This window comes from Dermacentor variabilis, chromosome 6 (genome assembly GCF_050947875.1).
Source record: "Dermacentor variabilis isolate Ectoservices chromosome 6, ASM5094787v1, whole genome shotgun sequence".
NCBI lineage: Eukaryota > Metazoa > Arthropoda > Arachnida > Ixodida > Ixodidae > Dermacentor > Dermacentor variabilis.
The window spans coordinates 153,631,039-153,657,321 of record NC_134573.1 but is presented as its reverse complement, the minus strand read 5'-3'; the positions used below and the strand labels follow the sequence as shown (position 1 = coordinate 153,657,321).

The 26,283-nt window shown below is 43.5% G+C and overlaps 1 protein-coding gene across 3 annotated transcripts; it reads right to left on the bottom strand.

The window, feature by feature from the left end:
• Positions 1-7,238: 7,238 nt before the first annotated feature.
• LOC142585520 (uncharacterized) lies at positions 7,239-23,684 on the bottom strand. Of its 3 annotated transcripts, none has more exons than XM_075696320.1 (5): positions 23,203-23,684; positions 21,699-21,846; positions 20,614-20,688; positions 16,462-16,595; positions 7,239-11,883 (listed from the first exon to the last, which is right to left on the bottom strand). In XM_075696320.1, exons 1-5 carry the CDS (start codon positions 23,261-23,263, stop codon positions 11,594-11,596), a joined length of 708 nt encoding a protein of 235 aa, XP_075552435.1. In that variant the 5' UTR covers positions 23,264-23,684; the 3' UTR covers positions 7,239-11,593. The 3 variants fall into 3 exon arrangements, with proteins under 3 accessions (XP_075552435.1, XP_075552434.1, XP_075552436.1); XM_075696319.1 differs by having other exon boundaries at positions 7,239-11,886; positions 23,203-23,681; XM_075696321.1 differs by lacking the exon at positions 20,614-20,688 and having other exon boundaries at positions 7,239-11,886; positions 23,203-23,672.
• Between the last annotated feature and the right edge of the window lie 2,599 nt (positions 23,685-26,283).

Here is a 26,283-nt window from a genome sequence, read left to right as displayed (position 1 = left end):
CCTTTTCTGTGTTTCTGTACCTCCCTTCTGAAGAGTAGGAAGGCGTTGTGCCCCTTTCGGTGTCAGTTGCCACCGTGCTCCTCGATTTCCTTTTCCTGTATATGTGTTTTCAAAACAAATAATAATAATACCCAAAAATGCCCTTTTCTGCTTGGGCCTTAGTGAAAGGGCTGCAGTAGTTTACAACTAAAAAGAAATAAGTTTCCTTCTGTAATATATTCTCTGTCCCTGTCCTTTTACCCACTACTGGCCACCGTTCAGGTGTCGGCAGCTTAAGGTAGACAATTACGGTGAGGTCAGCACTAACTTCCCTGCTATACTTTTTATTGATTTTAAATAAACAGCCGCTTTATTATTATTATTATTATTATTATTATTATTATTATTATTATTATTAAACTACTTTTCAGTCCCCTTTCTGGCTACTCGGAAGCAAACGAGTTAAGAGGAAGCTTTAGCTCGAGTGCTCCTATCTAAATACATGTAAAAGGAGAATTCGTTTTTCTCGGCAACCACCGCACCAAATTTGACGAAGTTTGTTGCATTTAAAAGAAAAGCTTAAATTCTAGTGACTGTTGGTTTCGAATTTTTGAGTTAGGTTGTCAATTGTTTATTAAAAATTGGAAAAAATCGAAAATTTTCAAAAAACGAAACTATCAAGTTTACAAGTCTGTAACTCAACCACTAAAAATGATAATACAATTCTGTGAACTGCATCTAATAGCACATCTAAAGCGGACAAAATTATTATGTTACACATGAATATAAAAAAATTTAATCATAGGGAAATACAACTTTTGCAAAACCGTTGTAACCAACGTAACAAATTCACGTAAGATGTAAAATGACTTATTGAATTTGTCCGCTTTGAATGATCTAATGGATGCCGTTTACAGAATCGCGATATCAGTTCTTGATGCAGAGCTATGAATTTGTAAACTTCGTGCATCTATTTTTTTCAAATGGTCAAATATTTGCAAATCATTTTAAGAAAATTCAGGCCCTAAATCGAAATTCCGCTTCCAACAGTCACTAGAATTTAACTTTCTCTTTCAAATGCAACAAATTTCATCAAAATTGGTCCTGGAGTTATCTCATAAAAACGTTTTTGCGTTTTACATGTATTTGAATAGGCCGTGTCGGAGTTGGGCCCGAGCTAAAGCTTCCTCTTAAGCAGGCTTCTCCATACAAATAATCTAACTGCAGAGAAGCCAGCTTTGAAGGCGCGCATTCATCAAAGTTTCTTACGTGCGTCGCAAAGTTGCTTGAGATTCACTACAAACTGCAGCACGGGGATTACTATTATATCATTTTAAATACTTAACCACACCTACAATACAAGTGCAACATAGAGAAAGAAAACAGGAAGCAGGCTGGCAACTATCACCGAAACGATACGCCTTCCTATTCTTCAGGAAGTAAGGGAAACCGAGTAGCGCAACGACGTTACTGAATTAATCGAATTTCCCAAAGTAAAATACGTCAGAAAAATCGTAAAGTACGACTTACACAGAACCTGCAGACATGATAGCGTCGGATCGGAATTTGAGCATACGCGAAAACATAATCCTGTTACGCGGAAACTCAAACACCAACCCCTTTTCCAGCGTTTCCACCATTCATAAAGCGGCCATGGCGTCCAAAACTTGTGCGCACCGGTGTGCGCAAACCCTGGAGGCCACGGAGCGGCATGCCCGGTTCCTTGCCACTAGAGTTACTGTAACCCTACTTGCAGGCCACTTGTCGTGCCACTCTACAAGTCCACTTGTCGAAACGTTGGCTGCTGCTTTCACCTTGTTCTCGTTTTTATCATCGTCTTGAACTTCCATCTCCCGCCTTTCCTGTGTTTTCCCTGTAACTCTACTTGCAACACCTATAGACGGCGCTCGTCTCCGCCGCATTACGGTCCACGACAGAGGCCGCGTTTCTACTTTAATGCATAGCGTTCGCCGCCAGCGCTTCCCGGTATACAGTACGGTTACATAAGCTGTAGTCGCCGAGAAGCATGTGAAGCAGTCGAGTATCTTTGAATGCTATCGCGTTCCACTCTTTAAAGGTGAAGCTTAAGCTTCCCCCAATTTTTTTTTTTCACGTACAATATGTATTTTGCACTCTGGACAAAGCAAGGCGTCAGAATAAGATCACTGCGTTAATGTTTGCCTACCAAATAATAATAGTAAACTAAATAAATAAACTGACAAAATTTCGGAATACCATTTGGGCCATATTTGAGCGAATACTGAAATTTGTTTAAGATATGGGGCACCTCACTCGCCATTTGGCACCTAATAGCCTGGCTTTTAAATATACTGTAACTAATGAACCACTTTTGCTAGAAAGGTACTCATGACAATGTGGAACTTTCCGCATCGAAGTCTTATTCAAGCAAAAGCAAATACACTTCAAGAAATTTGAACATGAAAATGAAAAAATTCACCGACTATTACGGTACACACTAATGCGAAATTTGAGCGCAGCTTTACACGTGCTTTCATTTCCGCGATATATTAAAGCAAAGAACTTGAGAGAGAGAGAGAGAGAGAGAGAGAGAGAGAGAGAGAGAGAGAGAGAGAGAGAGAGAGAGAGAGAGAGAGAGAGAGAGAGAGAGAGAGAGAGAGATGTACGTAGCAGAGTCAACGATCGATCGTTGAAAATCGGATCTGCGGGTCAAGCGCATCGGCTTTCATACATGACTCGTCGAAGGTTCCAGTGTAATCGCTGGTCACGTGTGGCTTCCAGAGAGTACTAAACAATTCGCGTCGCGCATACAATCAGATTACAAAACAATCGCAAACCATGACAACCGAAACAAGCGTGAACGAGACTAAACCAATCAAACCAAACAACCGCGAGCGAGGGCTGACGCGAGCAGACGATACTACGAAACGGGCGGTCCGGCTGTGACTAATTATGAGTACGCATCGAGCGGATCCGCAGTTTCGCGAGCGAACGTCAATCGTTTCCGCCATTCGCGGCTCTCCAATTGGTCTTTCATATCCCGCTCCGCGTACGCTCTTTCATCTTTCGCTGTACTCATTCGATGTTACGCAGTCGACGCTCGCCACAGGAACGGGCGCCTAGGAGCTGCACTCCGAAATGCATCGGAACTTTTGAATCAGGTCGGCTAGAAAAATGTCATGGCACATTGATGTGCGTAACAGTCTGCATCGAGCCTCGATTCAAACTTTTTTTTTTTAATTATAGGGTTTTACGTGCCAAAACCACTTTCTGATTATGAGGCACGCCGTAGTGGAGGACTCCGGAAATTTAGACCACCTGGGGTTCTTTAACGTGCACCTAAATCTAAGTACACGGGTGTTTTCGCATTTCGCCCCCATCGAAATGCGGCCGCCGTGGCCGGGATTTGATCCCGCGACCTCGTGCTCAGCAGCCCAACACCATAGCCACTGAGCAACCACGGCGGGTCTTTTTTTTTTCTTTGTTTGACGGTCAGACAAAAATTAAACATGCACCTGAACATTTGCTAAGAGGGTGCCCATCATCACAGCTTACGGATGGCAGGGTCGGATCCAAGGTAGCAGCGGGGAAGGCGGGGCATAGGCGTGCTGTCTGATTCACAAATATTTATTTATTTATTTATTTATTTATTTATTTATTTATTTATTTATTTATTTATTTGATACATACTGCCGGCCTGAGTGTCAGGCCTTGGGCAGGAGTGGGTAAACAATACAAGAATAAATGAATACAATGGTACAAAAATTTCTTGTCAGCACCATCCTAACATTGCGCGTAACAGCACTTGGCACTGCGCATAACAAAGTGAGCATTCGATATCGCAGCTCATATATATAAAGCAAGAAAGAATACAAGTGAAACAATACAAGGATACAAAACTCCGCATAAACAGCATCCCAACGCCGCGCATGACAGCACTCGGCACTGCGCATAACAAAGAGTATTCGATGTTACAGCTCAGAACGAACGCACACAAAAAGTAAGATGACAGGAAAGTACTCATTTCTTGCTCAATTATGTCACAGCGCAAATTGCTTCTCATGTGTCACAAGGCAGGTTTACAGAAGGTAGGATATGTAGGCATTCCTCTTGACAGAGTATGGCGCGTCAGAGTATGGTATCTGCTGCGCCATTATAACCTGCCTTTAAAACTAAATAAAAGTAGACGAAACTATAAACGAGCTAAAGCTATTCTGTTCCGTGCCTGAAGTTCCATTACAGTGGAAGATTGTGTTAGAAAAAAAGTTTGCATGCACACATGTGAAGAGCTACAACCTGTAGCACCTGCAGACAAATACAAAGTTCTAAACAGCACCAGCGCCTTAAAAATTATTGCCATTTTCCCTTTTATTGCAATTAGCATAACCAGCCTACTTCACCCAATTTGGCAGGCTGTTGCTGTCAGCTATCCTTTGCACTCGCTTGTGAAACAAAAGAAAATTACATGTCTAACTGATAAAAATGAGAAAGTGCACTCTTCCAGCTGACAATAAAAGAGTGTACATCTGAAAAAGATGCACTATATTTCATTCAAAGTTGGGTATATTGAGCCCCAATTCCAGTGCCAGTGGCAGCAGTACAGAACTGGCTGCGGTTTCGACGCCACATTGAATGAAGCTTTTGTCTTGACGTCCGAAGGTGTGAACACTCGGGTGCCTTGACGCGCACGCTCCCCTCCGCCGCCGTGCAGGGTGAAGACAACCGCGTCGTCTGCTACGGCGTCCGCCATTATGATGCCCGCTCCGTAGGCAGTCAACGGGCGTCGCGCAGCTGCATGTACAGTTCGCTTTGATAGCATGTGCTGCTTTAATGATATGTCGATAACACGAAATTTTTGCATCAGCAGTGTGAAGGTATCAATTTAATATTCTGTCATTTTTATTTTTAAAGCGGAATTTCCAACTGGACTTGCTGGCAGCAGAAAACTGCCGTCCACGCCAGCCGCCCAGACCTTAAAAGAACGTCTTGTTGGGCTAGCTGTTGACTGTTCACCTTGGTTAAAGGCATGACACAGTCCCGCCGTCTTTCGCTGTGTATGTGTGTGAGTCTCGTGCCTTTAACCAAAGCGTAAAGACTGTTCGGCTGTCAGCTGAAACCCGAATTTGTTTAAGAAACCGCGTGCCACCACGGGACAAAAGAATAATTGACATCGCACGCCCTACTTTCAAATCTTGTTTTCGAATCAGTCATCAGTTAGGCCATTACGGCTGAATGCTGCAACGCTGAGTAGAAAGCAATGATTGTAACAGTCAAATAAACACTCTGTGGTTGAAACGAGGCCGTGTGTAAGTGATGTTCTACCCATGTTGAATGGTTGTTTCGGGGTCATGGAAACTGCAGTGAATGTGACAGCTTCTCATTTGTGTCTGTGTTACCTGTCTGTCTTACCTGTTTGTGTCTGTGTTACCTGCACTGACATTTGCGAATTTTTTAACCTCGCATATTTCAACCAATATCACAACCACGGCCTTTCGTTGTGATTTCGTAGCATCGGGTGTGATGGATCCGTGGTAGAGGGCATCGGAAGTTTCGACCACCTGAGGTTTTATTAACATGCACCGATACCGACCTAATACACAGCACCATGCGTTTAACCTCTATAGAAACTCGGCCGCCGCGGCTGGGTGGCTCCCACGTCCTCAGGATCAGCAGTCGAGCGCGATAGCTACGGAGCCTATACATCCGGGCCGCTTTTATTGGTTCATTGTAGTTCGAAACGTAATTTATATTTGTTCTGCGGAATATTACACACTAATACTACGAAATGAACCATTTCTGGCGCATTTTTTGTTTAGCATGAGTATATAGCATGCGCTTTCATTGAACGTTTTATTTTGTGGCCGTATTCTGTTTAGCAGTGCTTCCGTAGTTATTTTGTTTTGAATTCTTTTGCCTTACTGTAAATATGCAGATGAGGGTAAACAAAATATTGAATGCATACCAGATTATTTGGTGCCTTACATGTGGCTTATATAGCGCTAAATCACGACTCTCACGTAGTAATTGACTATAAAGCCCTGTTTAGCATACTTTCTGCACGAATATATTGTGAACTGGTAATTGCTATAAACCGGTCATCGATGCTGCTAAAATAAAGTGACCACACGGCTTCTCATCACTGAGAAAAAGTGCATTCAATAGATAGCGATTTCCGATGTAATAGCTTGTTTGTTTGGTCGGGAGCTTTAAGGATTTCAAAAACAACAAGTGCTACAACTCACTACAAATTAACTACAGCGCATGCTTGCTTCCATGCCCGCTAATTCTCGCAGCTTCGAGCTGGCGCAGGTGGATGCGTAGCCTTACTCTTGCATAACTTAACATCAGCATGTGTTCCAGAGAATCCTTGTGTCGCTGGCATGCCTCCAGACTGCACTGAGCCCTCTTGATTAAATATTCTGTCACAGCCTTCAGGGTGAACAGTTTGTCAGTCCAGGACGTGATTCCTTTAAAGTGCTCTTCGTAGGATGTGAGCAAGCTCATAACTTCACCGCTCGGATAAGATAAGTTCTAACCATCATGAACATACTCTTTTAGTGCAGTTAAATATGCATGCTCATGGCTCGTCGAGCCCAGCATTGCAGCCCTGCACTGCTCGCAGTTTTTTTTTTTTTTTCAAAATTCTTTTCACGAGAAAGCCACCAATATGGTGCAAAATGCTGCACTCAACTGAAGTCAGTGCTTCTTCCAGTCATTCCGTGAGTGGTTCGTGCACTGGAGCACGCAACACCCGGGTATTTCGGACCAGAAAACGCCGTGCACGTGTCTCTTTCGACCGACCGTAACGAAATGTGGGAAGCACAATGGCGGCCGGCGGTCGGAAGGCGGCACTGACCCCTTCACAGAATGGCTCCACCCTCCATCGAGGCACCCTAGCGACCGAGGTGACCGACTTATCCGAGGTGCCACTGTGGTGCATGGGTGTATTAGTCCGATTAGCATTATTAGCCCACTTTTCCCAATACAAATTGTAAATAAAGCTGCCTTCAGAAATATCGTGTGTCGTTGCATTGCTTGAATGCTAATTGCATTAACGTCGACAGTCATCGCGAGATAGGTTCTGCGGGTGTGTTTTGTCCATCTTTGGAAGAGTCGTAGGACTAGAAATAAACTGAATTGTTGCTGCAGCTGAAGTTCTCATTTGCGCCCACTTGCAGAATGCACTTGACGCATCCTTGCACAGTGGGCATTCACAAGAGTTTTGTGCGACGCCTGTGAAATGTAGCACCAGCGCTCCAACATAAAAAGGGGAGTGAAAATTTCTTGTACACATTTTATTGGAGCAAAAACCACCAACAATATGACAAATTGGCATTCTGAACACAAACTTTTGAAAAGTGAACAGACCATGCAGTCACTTAACTGACAAAGGTAGATGTGAACACGGCTGATAGAAGTTCTAAACCTCGTCTAGTGGTTTGTGTATAATTAAATGGCACGTGTGTTATTTGTTCTTGTTACAGTGCTTTCAACTCTCCTACTTCCGATACAGAGACCAGAAAACTGAAATCAGAAGCGAGCTGTAGCTGTACAAACCACATGAAGAAAAACATCCAGATCATGAAATTACAAATCACTTTCAGATAAGGAAGCAGGCTTAAGAAACAAAAATGTTTGCTGCAATTGTCAGAACTATATGACTAGCAAAAGGCAATTGAAGACCTTGGGAAGATGGGGGAACGGAAAAAGCAGCATAAACTATTAACACAAAATAGAAGATAAATGGCTAACATTAAAAACTTTTTACACCATTTAGGTTTGTCCCGTTCTACAACAACGATCCTCATCAATGTCCCATGCATATGTGTCCTTCAATACTGCACAGGAACTTTCTTATCAGCAACGCAATGTCCATCTCAGAGTGCCATCCATAGTGTTCACAACAGTAAAGTACTATCACATGCAGAGCATTAAATAAACAAATTGTACACAGGATTGATGGCGATTCTTGCTATGCAACAAGATAAACCCTAAAGGGTGTAAAAAAATTTTAAAGTGTCATTATGCTGAGCTGACCAGTCAGCGCAGCAAAAAGGTAAGTGACCATGCGCAGGAACAGAAACATTGCTCATTTCACAATATGCAACAATCTTACCTTAAATGTAAGCACATCAAAATAGTAACCAGTCGCAGCAAGAGAACAAGACGCAGTTCACTTCTCTTTACAAGCATAAATCGCCTTGCAAACAGATCACAAACAACAAAAGATAAACGCATGTTGTTGCATGAAACAGAGTTCATTGTCCTTTGGTGACCTAGCCTCAGAGGATGCTAAATGGCTTGTGGACAAAACAGCAACCCAATCTTTTATGTAAACAAACAAGTAAAGAAAAGAAGGGAAGCATTACATGTATTAGGTGCAAAGTACCAATCTTCTTCAACATTTTTAACCAAACACCAGGGTGCCCAGATGCACAGTTTCCATGTCTGTGTGCTGCCACAATGTGTGTCAACATGAGAAAAACAATCCAACAGTGCTTTAGGGCCCACATCACCCCAGCACATTCTTATGAGACTGAATGATTCAAGATGCTCTCTTAATACCAAAGCATAAAAAAAAACATCAGGCGGTGCTAATGGATGGAAACCCAAGATTCCAGGAACAGGCAACTTATTGCAGTGCATTTGGCGCATATTTTACTTCGGTTCCTTGAATGTCTTGGACTAAAGACAATCGGAAGAGTATTTCCATTTCTAAAAAGCCAGAAATTAGTACTTCTTTACCAAGCAGGCTGGAATGCAACTTCACTCCAGCCACTGAACGAATTGACAGCTCAGCAAGTTCCAACACAGAAATGAAACAAGTAAAGGTATTTGACTACCAAGATCAAGATTAAGCCAGACCAACTCGGTCTTTGGACATCACACAAGAGCCAGATATTTTTTACCTGTAATTTGGCACATGTGGTCGTTATGCTAAACACGATGCGCCATTATTATCTTTCTGAGAAAAAAAAAGATAGAATCTGTCATAGTTAATGTATAAGTAAGCTTGCACAACAATGTTGGACACACGAAAAGCAAGACAACAGCACCATCATGATGTAAATTTAACAGCAGCCATTTGTGCTTGTCGGAACATAAAGGAAATGAACCACAAGGATTTACTGCAGTATTCAGGTGTCTGTAGTGAAGCACGGCTTGTGCACACTTCAGAGGCTGCAAATGTGCGAATGGACCGGTTGTGTCTACAGCATGGAGATTATGTTTGCAAGTCATTCAAAACAAAACTAGGCTGCAAACCTATAAAAAACTGTACATAAACTGCTGAACGACAGCAGAAGTTCTTCAACTTTTGCATCAAAGGCAGCTGAGGGCCGCAGGCAATGATATGCATGTGCAGTCCCAGTCCTTGCTTTGCTCAGGTGCATATGGTACATTCAGTCACTGCATTTAGATTACAAAAACGTTTCCCAAACTCAAGCTTTAGCTGTAGCCACCACGGGCTTCATATAAAGATCACATCAGACAGTCACGTCTGTTCTGGCTCACTGAACTTAACTATTACAATATGGGCAAACCACAGTGGGCCCCTGCAAATGGTCAACAAAATTAGTAAACCTACCCTATGGAGTATTTTACAGTTCTCTGGCACGAAAATAAACTTGGCAAGAAACACAGCCACAAACACAAGCCACCACAGCACTGAAGTTCGACAATGATTGTATGGTCTCTCCCCGCACACGCAACGTGGCTTGAAGAGGGCACATTGCATACTGCCAAGTTTGAAGAGGGCATACTGCCTTGCACCTGTGTTGAGAAAACGCGTGTGAAACTAAAAAGAATTCTGCATACATTTATGCGACAGGAATACAATGGATAAAAGATTGGCTGCAGAACTCGTTGTGCTCTCAACTCACTGCATCCTGTTTCAAGTTGGGGGTCAGTTCAACTAAAAACATGTGGGAGCAAGTGCAACAAGTGCACAGACACCTGTTAGCCCTGTGTTGCACCGAGATACTTCTCGCACAGCATGCAATCCCTGGCCTATAGCTTGAAATTATATCCTCTATCTGGCTGCTTTTAGGTTGCACGATCCCTCGCACTGCTAATTTGTCATGTCCATGCATGTGCTGCTGGAATGGATTATGCAACAAAAATCCCAACCGTGAACAATGGGTTTCTTGAAGCCATCGTTACCTCTTTTCATACAACCACTGCTTCCCAACCTAAGCTCAATAGATTGACAAACCCTTGACAAAGGAGAAAGGCTTCCAAGAAAGTATTCTGGTGAAATTTTGGCAGTAGACATCTGGAATGCAAAGGCAGCTTCTTCGAAGCAAGAACACAAACATCACTCTGAATACCTTTGACTAATGCAAACTAATTTTTTCCAGACCACAGGGGAGGTTAAGGCCTGTAGGTGGCCTTTACGAGCTTGGGTGCACACTCAGCTGTGTGCCAATGCTTCGGCAAGCATACTTGTCTTCATCTAAAATGGCTGCGATAGAAAGATCCCCCCTTGTCAAAGCACTGGCACCATGCTGAAGCTCCAACCCCGCCTTCATCTTAGTTTTCACGAGTCTCCATCTACTGCTCCTCTGTTTTGACAAGTTTGCAAGAGTTTGCAAGTGTCATTTGCTGTTTTATCTGTTCCTTGCTCACTCTTCAGCGCAATATTCAAAACTATGCATTGAGAAAACCTGAATAGACAATAACGAAGTGACTGTGACAAAGCAAAATTAGGAAGATTTAAGTGGTGTGCTGCGACAAGGCAAACTGTAGCACTCAGAACTCCCACTGAGCATTCCATTGTGCTGTAAAGCCGACAAAGTAAGCTCCATAATGCCACTGGAATAGAAAAAAGCAAACTATCAAGTCGCAGCTTGTACAGCCTTCACTAAAAACATCACAAATATCCGAAAAGTAAAAATGAGTAAGGTTCTGACCTTCAAGACCAAGTTCTGACAGTCTCCATGTGTGTATACGTCCAATAGCTAGACTAATAAAATTAAGGACAACGCCACATTGATCGCAGCATGTGTACAGTAGCTATACAGCACTGCAATCTGTTACGTATCTTAACATGCATTTTCTGCACTGTCTGTAGAAATTTTGACATGTTTACAATTTCGCCATCATAGATATCTGGCACCATGATACGTGAATGGTACAACAATACTGTAGAAAGTACTGTGCTGTCGATGCTACAAATTCCACGACAAGGGCTTCCCTGGGTATTGTTTCCATAAACATTTAACATCCAACACATGCACATTCCCAGCATTGTGAACTGATGACGGAGTTCAGCCAATATCCCACAAATACACATTAAGAAGTGCAATAACTGCTCCCATGATTTTCACAACAGTTCTCTCTGTGAATCACTGTGTGTGTGTCAGGATGTAGTTACAGAGTATGGCAGCTTCGTTTGAGTAACTTCTGCCACTACTTGTTCAGATACAGTCCAATATGCGGCATGCATTACGAGGAAAGACAAATCATGTGCCCACACACTCCTTTGTAAATCAAGACGTGACAAACTTACAACAGTGTCAAACATAGCCTGAATGTGATCACTACTAACGCCGGCCACCTGCCCCAGAACCAACCTTGACGCCAGTCCATGGTTCGGGATGTCACACTTTACACCGCACGCATGCACTCTGTGCCTTCACTTTGCCGGGTAGCTAGGGTTGAACGGAGGTTGCTGCATCGGCGGTGGCTGCTGCACGGGCATCACATTGTCCGTGTATGGAGGCGGATTTCCATATGGTGACGCATAGTAGCCAAACCCGGGAGCAGGCGTGGCAGGTACCATCGGTGCCGGCTGCACTGGGTAGCTGGCTGGCGGCTGCTGAGGATATGGCTGTTGAGGGTACGGCTGCTGAGGGTACGGGGTCATCGTAGGAGGCACCATGGGCTGTGCTGCTGTGGCTGCTGTACCTCCCATCTGGCCACCTCCTACTTCACAGAAAAAATGCAGAAAAATATGGAATGGTTCAGGAAACAGTGACTCGTTCACTCTGTCTCTCTTGGCCCGTGTTTCGATGATGTACAAATAATTAGATAAGTTCACTACCATGAACAAGTCCCACATGCTCAAAGACACACATGTAAGACGGCAACCGAACATTTGAAAAGGATGCACCCTTTCGGAATGAACTGCTGTCTAGGAGGCGCAGCTACTTCCTGCAAGCCAATTTTTCACTTCACGCTATGGTGATTACCACTACACCGGCATAGAAGTATTTGCATTTCACCTTGTTTACTGCTGCTTGCTCACATCTACACTTGCAATATGCTATGGTTGTGCATACCGTTTTAAAGCTATCAGCCTCATGAAAACTGATTTCTAGCTCATTTGTTCTCTTAACGTGTTACCATGAGATGACTGCTTGTATGGTTCTCCCTTAGGCATGCGATTACTTTGTTTACAGACGGGCACTTAATAACTGAAGATAGTGCCGTGCATGCCTCTCCTTCCAAGAGACACAAGATCTGGTTGTAGATAGTTCAGCAATACAGCAAATGATTACTGTAAGTTTCTCAAAGGTGTGCCAGGACACAAATCATTTGCATGTGCTCATATGGCATCCCTGTTAACACTATGGTCATATGTGCTGGGACCATATTTTCTGCCAATAAATTTCATATTCCATGCTTATTGCTCTTTGCCATTGGCTCGGGACAACGCATGGGCAAACCCAGCTCATCCAAGGTACGGAATGGTAGTTCAGCACAATGCGTTGGCGGGCTAGTTGGTGCGAATCCATGAATACTTTGTTTAGCGCAAAAAGACAGACAGAGAAAAGAAAAGACAGACAAGCGCCTTGTCCTGTCGTCTTTCTTGTGTCTGTCTTGTTGCGCTAAACAAAGTATTCATGGTACGGAATGGGTTAATAAAATTAACCCTGAAAAGGTAAAGTTAGTTAAGTTGCAGGCACTAGACATGTAGTGTCACATATCCGGAAAGATGAGTAGTGGACGTGCGATAGCAGTCATTTGTGAAGCAAGTCACTAGAATAAAAGATTATGCAGACCTCACCAATGAGGGGCTCTGCAACAGCTACACATCAAACAACACACTTGCAGATTAAATAGCTGTGAAAACGAAAATTAAGGCCTCCTCCACTCACTCCTTCCACTCAGACGATCCGGTAGAATCATACCTCACAACGACTATTCAATAATGCAGACAGAAATGCCAACACAAAAGTTTTTGAAATGAGAGTGCCCAAAGCTACAACTACATAATGTGTGAACTTGGTGCTGCAAATCACGGATTATCCTGAAGTGTCACAAATATCCACATTTTTGCAGAAAGTCAAGATCAAATCTATGTGGCGCATCTCGGTGCAGTCAATGCACAGTCTACCAGCTTGAATTACCTTAGGGCAGCCATGTACATGGCCAAATAATTTTTAACAATTACTCACACACTTACAATTGGAAGGTTCTGAGTGCCATAGGTGGGCCCCCTGCAAACTACTGAATTTGTGGCAGAGGGTTTCAATAAGAATTGAATAACTTCACTGGGAACTTTTTTATTGTTTCTCGCTTAATTTATCATTCAAACACAGAGACTGTAAACTTATTCTTTCAACAACTTTTGGACTGAGCATCATTATTAATTTGTATCCGAAATAGCTTCAAAATGCTTTGAAATTATTAAGAGCACATCAAAGGCAAATATTAAAGGACCTCTAAACAACTCCGAGCTCGAAAACTTATGTAGTGGCAAGAGTGTTCCTGTCTAAAATGAACATTTCATTTCATGAAAATTTCACGATATTACACCACAGCAACAAAGTTACAGGAGTTTGATTAATGACTATGCAGCCACTGCGTTTTCTTGCTCGCCTTCGATATCCTCCCAACATGTGCTCACTCCCCCTTGCAGTATACTCCATCTCAACTCCATACAGGGCAGTGAAAACGAGTTGGGACAAGAGGGGTTCCTCCTTAGTTCATCTTTCATGGCCCTGCATGCATCACCAACTGAATGGAAGCTTCATAGAAAGATCAGTGGCACACAATGGACAGCTCCTTCTTTTCACACAAAACTTGGCCTCTTTACATCACATTGATGCTCTTGTCCCTTTCCAATTGACTAATTGGCAGCTTTTGCCCTGGTGACGTCATGCACGTGACCATTCTGGCGATGGGCGAAGAAAGGACCAGAAAATCCCAGAGGGGGGCATGGGATTTTTTCTTTTTTATTATTCGCGGCTTCTCCGGAGCGCATTGCCATATTTACTAAAGATGATAATCGCAGTGTTCTGTACACAATAGGTGCTTAGTATGTGTTCAATATGTCAGAGGTGGTTTAGAGGCCTTTTAAAGCCAAGTTGAAGTATTAGATTAGTGCTCAACCCTGTAATTTTAATTTACAAACACAGTTCCAGATCAAGGAAAATTAGAACTTGTGCAGCTTTACTTCTGGCCATGGAGTACAATTTACACATAAGAAAAAAGCAATGAAATATTAACTCGTTTCCAGAAATATACAGAACTGAAAACTTGCTTAGCATATCAAAAAAGCTACTATAAGTTATGCATTAAGCTTCCCGTGCCTAGATCAGAATTTTGAGGTATTGAAACATTGTAGAATGTATGACATCTTGAGCTTTAACGGTTAAGGTAATGGCATATTTAACAGGACAGAGGTTTTTGAAACAGAAATACGTAAGCACCGGTCAGGACTGGTACAACTACTGTGAAAATGCAGCGCCAGCTGCGATGAGATAACATGTTCCATTTACAATTAGTAAATTGTAGTGAAGAGTAAATAAAGATACAGTCGAACCCGGCTATATCGAACTCGCAAAGAAACGCCTATCAGTTCGATATAGAGCATAATTCGATAAAAGCCTGCTAAAGAATTGAATGTCATAAAAGCACATACCATTTATAAAAATCACTTTATTGATGAAACTAGCTTAGTTTCCCATGAAATAGTCCCATATTTTCTTCTGCTTGGGCAATTTCGCTGCCTGCAATGCACGCACTTCTCCCCATTGTCTAAGGAGTTGGAGCAGCTGAGGCCGCAACTTTCCACTTTCGCGCAGGAGCACCGGACTAATGCGAGTGCACCAATCGCCTCGGAGGATGTGGGCAAAGGACCATCGTTGCTTTCCTCATTGTGCCCACTTTCACTTGTGCTTGGTACGATGTCGGCAATGTAGTCTTCGTTTTCGGGTTCTCCCGTGGTCACGACACCATCACCTACACTCACAAACTCATCGACCATTGATTCGTCAACAGCTTCTGGAAATTTTGACAACTCGCTCCAAACTACAGCAACACAGGCAACGGCTTCATCACATTCATCAGAATTTACGGTCACCAGCGAGCATGCGGAATCCGGCACGTTAAGCAATTTCGGATGAACCACTTGTACATTGTACACGGGCGTGCATACGCGTCGGGCGCCACGGGCACCGGGTCGCGAGTTTGGCCGCTTTAGCCTTAACCTCCCCCTTATTCTTCAAGATCATGCTGAGAGTGCTCCTCGGAATCTTGCACACTGCGGGGTCATCCGACTTCTCACTGCGTTCGACCCAATTTATTCTTTCGAGCTTCACAACGAAAGGCGAATTCTGCCGCTTCGTGACAGGAACACTGCGGGAGAAGGCCCACAAGGCGCAAACACAATGAACCAGAAAAGCAGCAAGTAGGCACTACAGCGAGACAACTAGCACTTGCGCCATCTTGCACGATGAGGGTGCAAGAGCCTCTCATTGGCTGTCTGAGCAAGCACTGCGGGTGGGCCAGGATCATTTTTTGCAGGGGGGTGTCGACGGCTCGCCCGAGGAAGCGCGGTCACGGTAGGGAGAGCGGTTGGATGGAGCCGCACCACCGGGTTTCCCCGCCGCCACAAGAGAAAGCCAACTTCTGGGGGCCCTTTTCCGCCGGTTGACATTTGATATATCGGGAGTCGCTCATATTTTTATTCAATGTAAGCGTAACTTTTGCTATATATACTCATTGTAGCTATATCGTGTTCAGAAATTGTTCGATATATAGAATTCGTCAATGTAAACAGGTTCTATATAGTCGGGTTCGACTATAGTTTCACTGCATTAAAGGAATACTGACATGACATTTTCATATTGTTATTCTATTGCATTCCAGCCCTCTAAACATAGAAGAAAAACCAGAAAGCGTCAGAGCGCCCTAAATAATTTACTATAATACCTGTTTCTACAAAGCAGTCTTAGTTTTAGTACCCAGGAGGTCAATGCATCACGACACACTGGCTTTGTCTGCTGCTGCATTAGCTGCGGCTGCCAGATGCCAGTGCAGCCATACTCATTTACCTTTGTGTAAGCAGCGTTATACATTTTCAAACTGAATTAGCAAGTGTTGCTGTGTCACAATCTCACACTAATAGACGCCAGGTGCGACATTAAGACCAACTCTACTACCCCAACAAAATGCCTCATAGGCATCGCGTTACATGAGAGGAGCATGTGGTAGAACTTCCACGACACCTAGCACACGCATCAGTACTCCTTTAAAGTTGCCACAAGTACTCACCAAGGACTCGGCCCCTCTGCTGTCTCCGCCTGGCCAGGAGACAGCAGCTACAGCAGAAGCAGGAAACAATGACAACCACCACCACAGCTATGATGATCACTATGATCACACCGATGATTGCTCCCACAGACTTGCTACAAAGACAGAGAAACAAAGAAAAAAAAAGAGAGTGTGGTCAGCATATCGGTGGATAAGTGCTGTTCACTTAGAAGCAAATGCAGTCAAAGTTACTGGAATTACACGACAGGAAGCCACTACATGGAATGAAGTCAAGAGGAAAGCATGGCACCAATATGCAAAGCGGCAATGGCTGCCCAGATATTAACAAACAGATATGTGGACAATGCATGCATTGATACTGACAGCCACACGCTTGAGATGACAAGGGTGGCCATTATGGCAAGAAGAGCAAGCAAGCACTAATTCTTGTGAGGTTGCGCCATGTAATTCACCAGAGTAAGTTACAGGATTTTCACACTTGTGATTCATGCCTATACAACTTTTCTCATTTACTCATGCCTATACAACTTTCCTCATTTCTTCAATTAGGAATCTGCTTACTCAATCGCGAGTCTGAATTGACAAACAATTCCTTATTAGCACTGCAGCACTAGCTCACCGGATTTTGAGTGCTGCAAACAAGATTTGGCCAAGGAAAAACAAGAAATAAAGTGGATGTTTCAAGACGCACCTGTATCCGTCCTCTGCACTTTCACAAGTAAACAAACACAAAAAAGCTTAAGCATCACATTTGTGTTGCATATGTCTCCTATTCACCTATAGAAACTCACTTGTTCATGCAAAACGCATATTACAGCAATAACAGAATCAAATAATACAATGAATTGAGGAAATTCTCAGAGCAGGGCCAAAGTAACAAAACTAACTGACACAGTATATACTGCCTTGGCAGAACATCATGCAGACAGAGTGCCAATAAAAAAATAAAGCTTATATTATTAGGTTTTACGTGCCAAAACCACAATTTATGTGGCACACCATAGTGGAGAGCTCCAGAATAATATGGACCACCTGGGGCTCTTTAACATGCACTGAAATCAAAGTACACCCAGCGACAAAAGTTTACGGAGCATGGGATCTCCGAAAACATTCAATTCCCAAGCAGCGTATAGCAGCAGGCAGTAAAGCTATATACGACAATGATGTTAGCATATTCTAGCCGAGCCCCGAAATGGAAATACCAGACTGCATTGCGAGATTGCGGAGATATTCGGCTTTCTCTCAGACCTCATGTCCCGCAATATTTTGTCGCCGGGTGTACACGGCAGAGTGTCAATAAACTGTATATGGTTAGCAAACGAATAAGGCCTCATTTACACTGGTGACTTGCAGAGGTCATGCAACTAAGTTGGTCGCAAATGGTCACTTTGGTTGAAAAGTGACTGTTTTGGGCGAGTTGTTCAGTGTTCCGATTTTCACACACGACTGCAGTTGCAAAGCTGCTGAACCAATCAGTGGTGCAGCAGCAGGACATTGAAACACACTGACGGTTATTTTTCATGGTGATGGCGGTGCAAACAGACGAAAATGACAGTAATCGCGAGATGTCCTAGTGTAACAAAGGGCAAGCCTGCTTGCCGGTGTGAACATTGGTTGCCACGAATCGCTCCTTGGTTGTCAGTTGCAGTTGGTCACACGGTCAATCGCCAGTGTGAATGCGACCTATAAGTGCAGTGGTAAGTGCCCTCCAAAGAGCACCCATATGTCTCCCTCTCCATTATACTTTATATTCACATCCACACCTTTCCTTTGCTGAGGTGCTTCTTTGAAGGGTACCTCCTCACCCTGAACCACGATGCTTTCCTTTTACAAGATGCAAGTTATCGCTGTCAGTGAAAGATCTTCTTGGCAGTGTCGTGCACACAATCATTATTATTTTTTAATCTTTAAGCTCGCCATTTTCTTCTCGTTCACATTCTTTCTATTGTTAACAGTCGTGTTTGTCACCTTCCTTAGAACATTTTTAATATCCTCCCTTCCTTTTATAAACAGACATATCCCACATCTTTTAACATTCCTTCCATTGCTTGATTTACTTGACATGACATTATGTGATAGTGTCACTTTTCATTGCTTTTTTTTTCCAACTACGTTACAGCCATCCACCCGATTCCCATAATTACTTCACCCATCAGGAACTCATCCTTCACAATAGGCACAGCTGCTGTGCGAACCCAACTTTAGGACATTGTTTATTTGACAAATAAATTCTCTGCACGAGGACCTGCTGCGCTTGTTGACCAAGCCCTAGGATGCAAAGTATACCAGGACAACTTTTCTTTCTCAATTGGCCTTTTCCCAAAATAAATGTACAGTTTGGGCATTACTTAAAATGCCCCTTTTCAATTTTCCTTGATTGGCTTTATGCCTGCTGTTGTCATATGGTGGATATGGGTGGTCCCCATTTCATTTATTTCTTCTGCTCTTAATGAGGGACAAAGAATCCACCAGGGTAGAGAAGGACGGAGACTGCAGACAGACCGCCTGTCTCAACCTCCACTGTGCTTTGACCTTAAATTTGGAATTCCTTTCATGCCATCTCCTTTTCTTCATTAAAATATCAGCGCATTCCTATAAAGGAAACAAAACATTGCCAAGTGCCATGTCATTTGATTCAGCCATTATGTGATGTGCACATGGGAAGATGTAAAAGACAAAATACTTCCACATCCTCAATAAAGAAAATGAAAAGATGTTCTAGAACTTTGGTGGTGACTATGATGGTGGACTATTATTTAGAGTCATCACCGAGCACGCGGAAGCTGGCACATCTAAAGCAATTTTGGATGAATCACTTGTACACGGCCGTGCGTACGCGTCAAGCACCACGGGCACCAGGTCGCAAGTTTGGCCGCTTCCACCTGAAAATGGTGGAATTTTCAAGCGTGGCCGTGCACTATCTCCAGGATCGGCCCAATCAAGAGACTGCGTTTCTTCCACAAAGCTCACCTTCATGCATACCGTAGTGTTCGCCTCCAGTAAACATTACGGTTACATAAGCTGCAGTTGCCGGGAAGCATGTGAAGTGGTCAGCGGTCTTTGAATGCCACTGCGTTCCACTCCTAAAGGCGAAGCTTAAGCGTCCTCCAAAGTTTTGAACCCTTCTGCTCCACCACAAGAGCCCAAATACAAGAATACACTTTGAAATCCATGATGACCTTGGTGTACCAGCGCTAAGAGGATTCAGCTGGTGATTAAAAGAAATTAAAGATTGGCCTTCAATTTATTTTTTAGTCATCAATATCTTTCTGTAAAATTAATGAATATAGAGTTTTAAAAGAATACTAACCGATTAAGGTTGTCTTTGGTGTCCCTCAGTTAACTGCCATTTTAAAAGTGTTCATGCGAACCCAAATTTGAAAGTATATGCCTACAAGGCTGGCAGCTGAACAGGGCAATACCATTTTTTTTTCCAGTCATTCAGTGCCAGGTACTATTGTAGAGAACTGCACCTGCAGGCTTGACTTGCTGCATCTAGGCTGAATTCTGGCTTGGCACCAGCAGTAGTAGGCACAAAAGCAGGACAAAATACAACCTCATTGGAACAGTAGCCATGAAGACATGATGTGAACATTTGTTCACTTCATGCACACCACAACAATGCACACAAGGCAGAATTGGTAAGTTGTGGGTAAACACTGATATCTTGGTTATCAGTGCCAGATGGCTGCAATTAATTGACTTTCTTACTCACAAAAATAAATGATAGATGAATTCACTACGCCCAGGTTGCAATGAATTTCAATAAGTCAAAAATTGAATTCTGGGACTTTATGCACCAAAATCAAGATGTGATTATGAGGATAATGAGGCACGCCATAGTGTGGGACTCCAGATTACTTTTGACAACCTGTCTTTGTATGCACTTATATCTAAGTAGACAAGCGTTTCAGCATTTCACCCCCATCAAAATCCGGCCACCGCGGCTGTACTGACTTGCGTCATCTCGGAGGCTCACAGAAACAGATGAGAGCACATCAAGGAAATGCATATACACACAGAGCAACAAGCCATGGCAGCAAAAACAAACCCAATAAGAAAACAAGCTTGCATACAGCGGCAGCTAGCAAGTCATAAGCCACAAGGTAAGAGAGCACCAATGAAGACAACAAAACGGATGGTGATTATCACCTGATAATCCGTTTGGGGGAATGAACACCGTTAAATAACTTGTTTCGGTCTTTGTTTTTGTAGCCGTGCTTGTAACTTGAGCCCCGGAATGTGTCGCAAAGAGAGAAAGAAAGAATAGAGAAAACAAGGGAACACCAAGTTTCTAAGACAATGAAATACAGGTTAAAACAGAGAGGCAATATATTAAAGCAACATGGCTTATGGTTATTGGAAGACATTAACACAATTATTTCAGAATGAATACACGGAGAAAGTAAAGATTAAAAGAAAAAAACTGGCTCTTGCCAAATGAGATTGCACAATTCAACAGAAAGAGTGCATTCAGGAAAAGCTGTACAATGGGAGTGAATTGAGTCAGTGGCAAAGTACAGAAAACTAAGTGTGGCTTAAAGGATCCTGGGTGAATTCCAACCATGAGAATTGTGTACAAATGCCAATGTGTCAGTATACAGCCATGTACGCATTCTCATACAGCTTGAAACAAGATTGTTCACAAAATTTATATGCACAACGGCAGGCAAGTGGGAATATTTTGCCGAGAAGACCATAAATATGATCTCTTGGCACAAACAAGGAAAGATGGGAGGGAACAAGGAGAGCACCCTCCCATCCTTTCTTGTTTGCGCCAAGCAATCATATTTATGGTCTACTCAGCAAAATGAAACGACTAGCCCAGCAACATGTACAAGTGGAAATATGCCTAAGCTACCATGTCACTGCAACCAACAACAAGGTTCGATTGTTTAAACAATAGTTTCACACACCACTGAACACATGGCTGTCAGATGAAAGCACAGCTGTGTATAAATGAGTTGGTATGTGCATAAGGGCTAGTGAAGTAGGGCACACTATTTGCAGATGTTAAGAAAAGTTTTTAACAGCAAATTAGATTAATGGTGCTCCTTACAGCACGGTCGCAAGTAAAATGCCAGGCAGATAAAAATGCAAATACATATTAGTGAGTATTATACAGCATTACTAACTTCCCATATTAGTATTACTAATCTCGCTAGGACGTCAATAAGCTTATGCATGCCCCACTAAACATAAAGATGGCATGTTGGTCATGACATGAGGGCACTTACATGGCATCTGAGTAGTTGTTTAGATCACAGCAGTATCGAAACTTCTTCGTGCCACAGCAATATCGCTCTGTTGGTCTGTCCACAGGTCCCGGGCAAGTGAAGTACTGGGTTATGTCAAAAACTTCTCTGGTGCATGTTGTGGCAAGAGCTGGAATTAGCAGGGACATATGAGCATGACATATTTTTTTTTCTATAACTAGTGCTCTCAACAGTAATTCAATTCCAAGAAAAGAAGCTTTGCAATAAACCAACAGGTTGTAATATATTTTATTGAAAACATGTTGCTCTTCAATATGCCCTCATCGAAATCTTGCAGCAATTAGCACATTACTGTATGACCAAATGCCAGTAAATGTTACAAATAGCTTGAATCAAGCAAACATTTGCACGAGTATGTTGTTCAGCTGGTTGGTAAATTGCAGACTCCTGCAGGCGATGATAACGGCTAGGTTGTGCGCAGTATTGCAATTAAGGGGTGCTATCCTATATATTCAAAATAGCGAGCGCAATTATCTGAGGGTAGGTGTTCGACATCACACTATATTTAAGCTATTATGGCAGTGACAAATGGTTATCAAAACGTGTAACATATATAGAAGTCCTTCATATCCTTCAGTGTTTCTGCTTTTTCGATAACAGCGTTCCAGCGTAGGGCTCTTCTTACACAACAGTCTAACTGCAGACTGTGGCACCTGCGTACGGATACCTTTCGCTTGTGAGAGTGCCCACAACTCAGTCCGTTTTGCTAATGAATCAATAAATATATGAAAGTTATCCGTATCAACAGCCACAAAGACCAACGACAAATGTTTGAGCCGCGCAAGATATTCAAGCTTCGGATTTACTACGGTGTCTTTTACATGAGAAATGCGAGTGATGCTGTCAGCTGCAAGAATTAGCGACAAAACACGTGCGCAACCACACGGTACAAGAATCGTTAATAAAGTGGCACCTTGCCCAGTTCGGGATATCGTAAAGACAGGTTCCTTCGGCTGAAGGAGGGCGTGCGTAGCGACGAGCATGTAAACAAGTGGCACGACAGTCGGAAACCGCCAACGTGATTCATTCCTTTTTGGCATCGGCATACGCGTAAAGTGAATGATACGCATCCTGATTAAATTACTACCGTGAACAAATGCTGAAGCTCTGATATTCGCACGTTTTGCGTTTGCCTCCGGAAAACGCGGCAAGGCCTAACGCCCATTCTAGGAAGGTCCGATTTCAAGCAACGCATATTGAGGGTGAATTTGACAAAAAAATACAGTTTATTCTAAGTGAGCACGAAGAAAATAACTCGCGCGTGAGCAAGACGGATCAATGAACAGCTAGCTCGTTGACCCTTCCCGAAAAGCTACTTCTCGCGTACAATCGAATCCGCATACATTCAAATGCGTGAGCGGATTCATGTGTTTTCCGGACGCTAATAATAGGCGCCTAAACGAGCCACGCAGGATGTCGCGAAGTCGGAAACGCAATTTAAGACAATAGGAAAAGGTCTACGTACCGTTCTCGACGAATGTTGTCAAGAACACAATGGCCAGGCTCAGAAGAACGTAGACGTTCATTGTCCTGCCCGCGTTCGTGCAAGCAGGGACAGGCTCTAAGGTGGATGATTGCGCGCCTTGTAAGCAACAGCAATAACGAAGCGCGCGTAGAAGCCCACGAGCTTGGACAGCAACACCGCCAAACAGGCAAAACTTCACACAGCTTCACAGGATCACGGATCTTTCGCGATTGCTCACGTTGCTTACAAATCGAGCCGCAACCGATCTCTGACGTCACGTTACGTCACGAGAAGCGCGCGCGGGCGCAGTAGCGCAGCAGGCGCAGCCGTGCGGTCTTTTCCGGCGGTAGCCAGAGGTAGCGACTGACTTGTTTCACGCCGGCCGAGTGTATGCTGTAGTACGTAGTACCCGTGCCCCGTGCCAATATGCATGTGCTACGTACGCCCTGTTCTACTTCCGCCGAAACAGCAACTGACGGCGAAATGAGGGGTAAACTGGTAAAGTGAGCGAGCATTGTTCATAGGCGTCTCGGATGTTGTTTGTGCGCTGTTTCTTCACAAAACAATCAACGACGCACGCACGTTCTTTGGCCCGCTGTGGGGTTTCCGCAACGGTGCGATATGAGCGATAACAACTGCTGCATGTGTGCACATCATATCATTGCTTCCGAGGCAGTATGCTCTCATTTCCAGACCTTTGTTCTGATGGAGTATCGGCGTTTGGTAGGGGCAGGACTCAGTCAGAGGGGCACCCCACCAATAAGTACGAGGGGAAGGCGGAAAGGGAAAGGCAGGATTGACCACCATTGCTTACAAAAATTAGGCGTTTATGTACTGGGTGTCCCACGTAACTTTAGCCAAGCATTAAAACTATGCAAATGTCATTAGGTATTAGGTGAACAGAGCCAAGGTAATGTTGTTTGCCGTCGCTTGATGATCCTCAGATATATATATATATATATATATATATATATATATATATATATATGAAACATACCGCCGTTGCCCTTGGAGGAATTGTTGTGTATAATAATTGATTCATGCATTGTTTATTAGCTGTTGTATCTTTGATTTTGAAATAATCATGATTTCTACAAGTTGATTTGTGCAGGAAAAAATGTTTTCTGTTATATTCAATGTACAAACCCACTCCTGCGATAGGCCAATTTGGCTGCAGTATGTATAAATAAATAAATAAATAAATAAATAATGCGTCCACTGCCAAAGGGAACAACTCGAACGTGCGCCTCTCATTTTGCTGGTGCCCTAGCTTCAAGTGACTGCGGAGCCAATGTCAGTTCACATGTACAGCGTGTCGAGAGGAGTCAGAGACCACAAGTTATCTGCTGCAAATCTAGGGGATTGCAATCTTGCGAGAGCGGAAAAATCCGGACGTGCTCTGCAATCAAGCGTTCCCTTTTAACAGTGGCCCCTTCTGTGCACATAATGCCGTTCGCAATTGGATTCCAGGGGCGGCTTTCACAAACTAGAACTAGTTCGCACTAGAACGCGTTCTTAAATTCGTCATTATTTTCGTCATTAATGTTCGTGCAAGCCTCCCCAGACGAGCTTGTAAAAGAGCAACAACTGCTTTCGCCTAACCGCGGCGTACCGTTACAACGACAGAGCGTTCTGTGTTCGTCAGTGGAGCGGACGAAGTGCATGCGATACCGCAGCACTGCACGTCGTTCAAAGGGGTGCAGCAAACGTGCTGAGGCTGGCCGGATAATGCGTTGCTTTGTTTAGCTCGAGACAATGAATTCGCATAGGCTGCGGGGCACTGTCGTTATCTGCCCTGCGTGCGCACGTTATAGCTCAAGAGCGAGCGCCTCTGCGCGACGAGACAACCGCGCGACACGTCTGGAGGACAATCATTCGATCGGAGCACTGTTCACCCGCACTGGTCCGCCTCCCTCGTGACTCCGATAAGTGGTAATTTGGCATCCCTCGTATATCCGAACGAACACGCACATTCCACTGAATTTCGCATAATGAACCCTCGAATCGAAAGAGATTTAAATAGCAAATAGCTCTCTGGTTAGTGTTCTAAATTTTGAATATTCGCAAACCCTTATGTAAAACCATTCCGTCAACCTTGCTCTAAATGTCTTCTGTTGTTTTTTCGAGTTTCGCAGCATATAGGAGCCACAGAGTTAGAATATTATATTATATGATACGCTAACGCCACATATGCGCGCTTTAGGTAAAAGGAAGAAAAAGAAAAGTCCACATCTTTGGCGTTTTCTATTTAGTATGCACAAAACAGTGCAGCTCTTTATTTTGTGGTCAGAAAATATTAGCCTTGACGTTTGGTTGTTTTAAAAAGGAAATCCACCAATCTATTCAGCTTGTTGGCGCGCAAAGTGTGCCACTGCACCGTATTATACTGGAGTATTTATTTATTCACTGTTTGGGAACGGATATAATACAATTTGGCCACGGAGCGCTGAGCTCAGTTTTCGAATAGTGGGATTCGTTATGAAGTGAGAATTTCGCCGCAGATGACGCATTCCTGGTCAGATTTCGCGCCCGTATTCTTTCGCACCATATATATGAAGCGCAGCGACAATTTTTAAGTTTCTCACGAATTCGGTGCTCAAGAAACACACAGGCGATTGGCCTACGTATGCGTATAGCCCTAAAGAATAAGGTCAACAACATATATCTGCTTGCGCTATAAGCGCGTTAGCACGCCGCATTGCGTGCACACACACTGTATATAGTTAACAGTGTGTATAACAGTGGCCTTTCCTGACGCCATAATGGAAGGCTCCGAACTAAATTTGACCTTGTCTTTAATGTTGACCCATAGTTCGGACATAGAAATTTTTTTCTTCTTTTTATTGCTCTTCCATCGGCATGTTGCAGCAGCGGCTGGAGAGCCGAACCCGCGACCTCGTGCTCGGTGCGTAAGCTGCAGCATTTTGCTATGAGTTCTATCCCATGTACTGTAATACCCCATGCCCCGTGTGATGAGTCACGTGGCGTACGGGATCGATTGCGATCGATCCATGCGCAATTAAGCTGCGGACGGAAGCCGATCACAGTGTAAGAAACATCCCGGCAGAATATATAGAGTGT